Source organism: Barbus barbus, assembly GCF_936440315.1.
Source record: "Barbus barbus genome assembly, chromosome: 7".
NCBI lineage: Eukaryota > Metazoa > Chordata > Actinopteri > Cypriniformes > Cyprinidae > Barbus > Barbus barbus.
The window spans coordinates 26,592,797-26,600,123 of NC_136735.1; the positions used below are offsets into that span (position 1 = coordinate 26,592,797).

The 7,327-nt window shown below is 33.9% G+C and overlaps 1 protein-coding gene across 1 annotated transcript; it reads left to right on the forward strand.

The window, feature by feature from the left end:
* The first annotated feature begins 2,540 nt into the window (after positions 1 to 2,540).
* LOC306872814 (translation machinery-associated protein 16-like) lies at positions 2,541 to 5,146 on the forward strand. Its single transcript, XM_079421668.1, has 7 exons — positions 2,541 to 2,634; positions 2,710 to 2,816; positions 2,948 to 2,985; positions 3,550 to 3,634; positions 3,776 to 3,924; positions 4,623 to 4,665; positions 4,811 to 5,146. Exons 1-7 carry the CDS (start codon positions 2,632 to 2,634, stop codon positions 4,965 to 4,967), a joined length of 582 nt encoding a protein of 193 aa, XP_079277794.1. The 5' UTR covers positions 2,541 to 2,631; the 3' UTR covers positions 4,968 to 5,146.
* The last annotated feature ends 2,181 nt before the right edge of the window (positions 5,147 to 7,327 follow it).

Genomic DNA, 7,327 nt, shown 5'->3' on the forward strand with positions numbered 1-7,327 from the left:
TTTGACTGATTTTTACGTATAGAGAGGGTGACAGCGCACTGCATTAAAATAAATGATCGTTCATGTTTTCAATAACCGCTGGCCAAACTCAAAAACGACACTAAAATTAAAACATCTTTGAAAGCAAGGGGCTCCCCTGGTGTTTAGGGGCCCTGCGCAACTTGCGTGTTCTGCGTATAGGGAGGATCGGCTCTGGACACTTCAAGCTTTCTTTAGATATAGGCCCTACTGTATTTCTCATGTCATTTTCGTATAGTGACTCGTTTCAGGAAGAGATTCACGGAGACCGAGAAAGCGCACCCTATGTGCCATTTTGAAAAGATCACCCTCTGCAAATGCTGAAATTAATACGGATACCTGCTTATCTTTTGTTTTGTTTCTGCTTTCAAGTTAAATATTCACATTTTTCATTGGATCGTTTACAAGGAAGAGAAGCAAGTATCGCTTTGCATGATAATTAGATTGTGTAGTAGCAATTTCGTTTAAAACTTTTATCTGATTACCGTGAAAACCGCGTCGACCGCCGGACGCGTGGTGCTGGTTCAGCCATCATAACCCTGCTGGGGACCCATTCTCCTGGAAAGTTTATTTCCAACCGGCTTCAGCACACCTGCCTGCAATTTTCTTTGCTTGATTGGCCGCTTCAGGTGAGTTTGATTAGGGTTGTAGCTAAACTCTTCAGGATAGTGGGTCCCCAGCAACAGGTTAAGACATCTGTGGTAGATTATCCAAATAAAGTGTTTGTTCAACAAGCTGACGGAAGTCGGTCCTTTGAGATTATTTTCATCTACACCATTTAAAATCAGAGGTCTTCAACGCTGTTCCTGGGGACCCACTATCCTGAAGAGTTTAGCTTCAACCAAACTCACCTGAAGCGGCCAACCAAGCTCCTCGAGACTGCTTGAAAATTACAGGCAGGTGTGCTGAAGCCGGTAGGAAATAAACTTTCCAGGAGAGTGGGTCGCCAGGAGCAGGGTTGAAGACCTCTGACTTAGATGGCACAAAAACGTGGTGTATCACTTTCCAAAACATCCGCTTTTCAAGATGCACGTGCAGATTGGTCTAATCCTTGATCGCGCGCAGCAGCGCAAAGTTGATTCTGTGCTTATGATCTAGTGTTTGATGTTTTTTTAAATGTTGTAGATTTAAGTAGGAAATTAAGTTTAGAATCGCTAAAACGAAAGCATATATTTTGAGACAGGTCTTCTTAACGATTTTCAGTTTTAAGATAAAGCAACAGTTTTTAAATAACAAAATAATATGTAAAAGTATGGTATTTGTGGTAAAAAGCGCCCCTGCTGTTGGGGCTAAAGGCACAGTAATTAATATGGTAATTAATATATGGCTGACTTTTCCATTTAGATTCAGATGGTATCTTATGTTGGGTGTCCATATTAGAGATATTCACCATGTTTAGAATAAAACCATCATATTTAATCGTCATATATTAAAATATAATTTATTGTTACTACTGTAAATCTATCTATATTCAATTATTATGGAATCTCCTTCAATGTTTTCAGAATCTTTACATTTTAAAATATTTTTTTATATTAACATATTTTAATGACAGTGTATTTACTGAACAAAAAAAATATTTTTATTTTCCAAATTAAGCAGAAAATACAAACTTTGCTAAAGTGATTGTTTTGAACAAGTATTAACTTAGACATTATATAAAAAAAAACAGACAATAAATCTCAAAAAACAAAATTAAAGATGAAAGGTGCAACATAACGCCAGCAGGGGGCACTCATACTTCCTTAAATAAATAACAAACAGTTCATTCTGCCGAAATACATAGACATAGAGGACATAATACATAGAGGAGTGGAACTAACCGTTTTATAAATATTAAAGGAAATTAAAACAAAAAAAGAAATTAAAAAAATGAAAAACAGAAAGACTGAAATTCCAGATTAAAAGCTAAATTGTTTTTGACAACAGGTATCTTGAATCATATTGAATACACAAAATGCAGTATAAAGGAATATTAAATAGTCATTTATATCAAAAACCAAAATTGATTGTTCTTATTTCCATAGTCATAAAGTAATTTGAGAAGTCTGTAAGAAATACATTACAAAAATATGTATATATAAATCATTATTTTCGGAAAGTTTAATCGTGTGAATAAAGAATATGACATGATATACATATATTGCCAAAAGTATTGGGTCACCTCCTTCTAATAAACATGTTTGACTACTTTAGTCATTTCTACGAGTACAAATCTTAATGTTAAAGCATATAATGATATTCTAGGGAATTGTGTGCTTCTAATTTCATAGCAACAGTTTGGGCAGGACCCTTTTCTATTCTAACATGACAGTGCCTCTGTGTATAAGACACGGTTCAAAAAGACATGATAGATTCAGTCAGTGTGGAAGAACTTGACTGGTCTGCAGAAAGCCAAATCCTAATCCCAGCTGAACACATCTGGTGTGACTTTAAATGCAGACCTTGAGCCAATAACTCATCACCAAACACCAATTTACCAGTGTATGTACAAGCGGAACGCCTGACTAATGTCTGTGATACACGGAACAAAAATACCGTCACACTGTCTCAGCGGTCCGTGCCCTAAATCTTCCCCCTGTAGTCACACGTGTGACTAACATATCAGCAAATATGGTAAATCTTGGTTAAAAACTTTAATTTTGAATTACTTTTGAATGGCGTGTTTAATCATGAGTATTTTGACTTCAGCCGAAGGCAGCTAAAGGGAAGGGACAGATGGAGAAGGCTATTCACCCATACAGCAGGAAAGCTGCATATTTAGCAAGCGCTGCCATCAAACAACAGAGGAAAGAAAAGTAAGATTCGTTTCTGCTTCACTTTTACATTTATTCATGTCTTTTAAAGGGAAATAAATAAGGTTTTGTATTGCCACGGTTACGTTGTTATGCTATTACACCTGTAAATGTATTTGTAAAATCACTTCTAGGTTAAAAGGTGAAAAGGCCCAGCGTTTAAATTTGATTGGTGAGTAGTTTATTTGTATTTTGTACTGCCTTTGTGTAAACAAGGAATTTGGAAACTTGTTTGTTGACTGGTTTGTGAAAGGACATTGAAAATTTGGCAATATGTACCTTGATCAGCTAACAATGTTTTGCTAAAGTTCCCATTAAGTTATCGCAACGTTATTTGGATGTTTTTTGTTTGTTTGTTTTAAAAACGTTTTTCTTGGGACATTACAGAAAACATTAAATGTTCAGTTTATTGTTTTACAAACACTATGGAAAGTTACTTATGAATGTTCCGTTGTCCTCTGAATCATCTGAAGCTAGTTAGTAACGTTTACAAAAAGTTTGATGAACACCCAACTGAAACATTACAGAATAATGCTCCATGAACGATGTATAAATAACATTTTTTGTGCAAATGTTTTAAGAACATTATTAAAGACCAGCTAACTTTGAACAAACCTATTAGCTTTACTGGTGCAATGTTTGTTCATAACTTTGAGAGAACATTACCATAATCATAGCTAAAGTTCTGGGAATGTTCCCTGTTAGCTGCTTACTTGTCTTCACTCATTTTCTGCAGGTGAAAAACTTCTGTGGTTCCAAAGCCAGCTGGACCCTGACAAACCAGAATACACTAAGCGTGATGCTTGTGAAATAATTGAGAGGTATGACAAGCCCCAAGCAAATATGTCGTTATGACTTGTAATGTTCTGCATACATAGCACTGTCCTAGCTTTAGAAATGTTGAAAAGCTGTATATTTAGAATAATAAAAACCGGTATCTTGGCTCATATCCTCTTTTGCAGGTACCTTCATCGGTTTGACGGAGAGCTGGAGCAAATTGAGTTAGCGAGCAGTATCAAAGGACGACAGGGTCGTCAGCATGCCTCTAGAGAGGCTGTCATCAAACAAACAATGGAGCGAGAGAGAGCTCAGTATGAAGGCATTGGCTTTGGTATGTTTCCTATACTCACATTAACTTTTGTGTAGGTCTCTTTTTATTTTTATTTGTTTCCTGCCATATAAGAAGTTTATGTGAACAGTGTTAAGAATGATTGAATAAAATTTTTCCTGCAATAATTAGACACTATTTCTGAAAATGTAAACTTTCAGAAATGAAATGCTTCAAGAAGCCTACCTGCAAAGCTACCTGAAAAACTGTGCAAGTGCACCTAGGGCAAAAGCCGCTTTAAACGGAAAGGATAGTCACACCAAATGTTGATTTAATTTAGTTTTTGATAAAATATATTTATGACTTTTTTTGACAGCATCCTCATTTTACAGCATTTTTACACAAGTGCTTAAAACTTAACAGTACTGTGACTTTGCAGGTAGGTTTCTTGAAGCATCTTGGAGATGTTGCCGCAGTTCTTCTGGATTTAGTCTGTCTCAGTTCGCTCTGTTTCTTCATGTCATTCCAGACAGACTGGATGATGATCAGATCTCTGTGTGGAGCACTAAAATCTCACTGGATTATTACAATTAATGGCAAAATGAATGTTTGGAAATGTAAACTTCTATTTCCTACTGGCACACTACAGCAAAAGATAGAAATAACTAAATATAAATAGAAAGGCTAATTATGCTTCTTTGTTACATTTAGGCAACATGTTCTAGATGGTTTAATGTTGTCTGTCTTTTTTCACTTTACAGAAATCCCTGATATCATCAATTGTAAGCATCTGAAAATATTTAGGTAATTACTACATAAAAGCATGTTAACACTTTTTATAGTAAGTCATCAGATTCAAAGAATTTCTGGCACAGAACTATGAGAAGTCCAACCCTAATCCTAACATAATGCCAAATTTTTCTAACCTTGAGCCACATTTGTTTAACAGGGAGTGGACCGGTGACCTCAAGAAACTCCCCAACATTAAAATGAGAAAGGTTTCAGCCAAAGGCTCTGACAGCACACCGTGTGCAGTTTCACAAGATAAACACACGGGAGAGGAGAATAAGGAAGATGCATCTCTGAATTCTGACACAGACCTATAGCACTGTGAAATCCTGCAGCTCTACTACAGTAAAGTTTACTGTAGAGGAAAAGGACCAGAGTGTATTGGGCCGTCTGCAAAAATGTGTTGTTGTAAGGAAGGAGGTTACTTAGTCACTCAGGTAACAGTGTATTATTAATCCATAAATAAACAGAGACTTTGAAACCATTTGATACATTCACTGGTTTATTGCACTGACTGATTTTTGCATGTTTCTTTGATAATGTGCATTTGAATTGTGAACACTGATGTTGATCACCAAATCTCACTTGATCCTGACATGGCCCTATGGGCATTTTTTTAAATTATTTTCATATATGAAGATATTTGAAGTCACTGCAGAAAATCACAATACAAAAATGTAAAATTTGCTGAATTCTTTCTGATTACCACTCAGCAAAACCTCATCACCTCCAAACCTGCCAATTAACAAATCTCTGTCTTAGAAATAAATAAACACTAGTCTCCATAAACCCTTCAAAACATACATCCTTAAAAGCTACATACGTTTTTTTTTTTAAAAGGAAAAAAAAATCCAGTCCTTCAGTCCCCCAAATCCTGGTTACCATAGTTATCTATTAATTTCTTATAGATTTAGCTATTTTAAATGGTTGTGATTTTAATTTTATTTTTTTAAACAAATCGGATAAAGCAAGAATGGGCAACACTTTATTTTACATTGGACTTACTTTAGTAATAACTGTAAATTATTGATAATTAATTAACTTAAAAATATGTAAAAGTGTAACCCAAGAATGTTTGTCTCATATCACCGTCATATATATATATATATACAGTGTATATATATATATATATATACAGTATATATATATATATATATACAGTATATATATATATATATATACAGTATATATATATATATATATACAGTATATATATATATATATATATACAGTATATATATATATATATATACAGTATATATATATATATATATATACAGTATATATATATATATATATATACAGTATATATATATATATATATATATACAGTAGTCAACATTTGAAGTGGATCAAAAAAGTTAATCAGTGTGTATATATTTATATATAATTTGAATATATATTTCACACACATCACAGCCACCATATCTATCTGAAATAAAAAAGTGAAATTATGATAACCAGGATATGGATGTATGGTGTTTTCCTGGCCAACTGTAAACAAACTATAAAACTTTTTACAGATCACTGAAAACATTGTGTTAACATGATTAAAGAACACAAGCTATTTACCAATGCTTGTCTGATCTCTAGTTTGTAACACTTGTATCTTTGGTTTCTTGAAGACGTTCAATGTAATTAATTCTATGCATTTGTAAGGTGAGTCTCCTCATCTTTACCTGATCCAAGAGTTTAAGAGATTGAGGAAAAGACAGCTGAGGTGAAAGCCAACGCTATAGAGGATTGGCTTCCTTGACTTGAATAATCGCTGCTGTAACTGTCATGTTCACCTCTGCTCCCCTGTCACATTCAGATGTCACTGAGTACTTGCTAATCTTCACTTCAGAACAGGTTATAAGAAATTTTACCTTATTTGGCTAAGATCTAAACAGTAATAAATATACCGTATATAGGCTATAGAACAGGGCTGCCAATCGATTAAGGCAAGACACCCCAGGTGAATAGGATGACACATTTAACGGATTAGTTCTTCCCAAAATACAAATTTGATGAAAATCTACTCATTATCAGGCCATCTGAGATGTAGAGGTGTGTTTCTTCATCGAAACAGCTTTTATCAACTGTTTGGACTCTCATTCTGATGGCAAGAGATGTAATGCTAAATTTCTCTAAATCTGTTCCCATAAAGAAACAAATTAATATTTATCTTGAATAGCCCGAGAGTGACTACATTTTCATTTTGGTTACTATTCTTTCAAATAACAGATATCACCCAACTTCCCGTTAATTGTTTACATTAAAAATTTCAAACTTTTCTGAAATGTTATGTTTGAAAATACAAATTTAACTAAATCTGCATTCATTTACAGAATAGAAATCTAAACATTAGATAAAGCCAGATTCAAAATAATTTTTTCATTTTGTTGACATATTAGTCAAAGATTTTTAAAGGGGGAGTTTTGTATATCTCTCTTTATCACTCCGTAAATCAGAAAATACTGTCAACAGTATAGTAAATGAGCAAACCCCTCATTACATTTATAGAAATAAAACTGTAAAGTTTGGTGTATAAAAAAAAACTATTTTTGAGAGAAGGCCTTTAAATATATGTATTGTAACTGAAAGTGCAACAAACACTTAAATATGTATTTTGGATGTTTTCTTTACACTACTCTGAAACATTATGGAAAGCCAAAAACAGCCCAAAATCTCAACA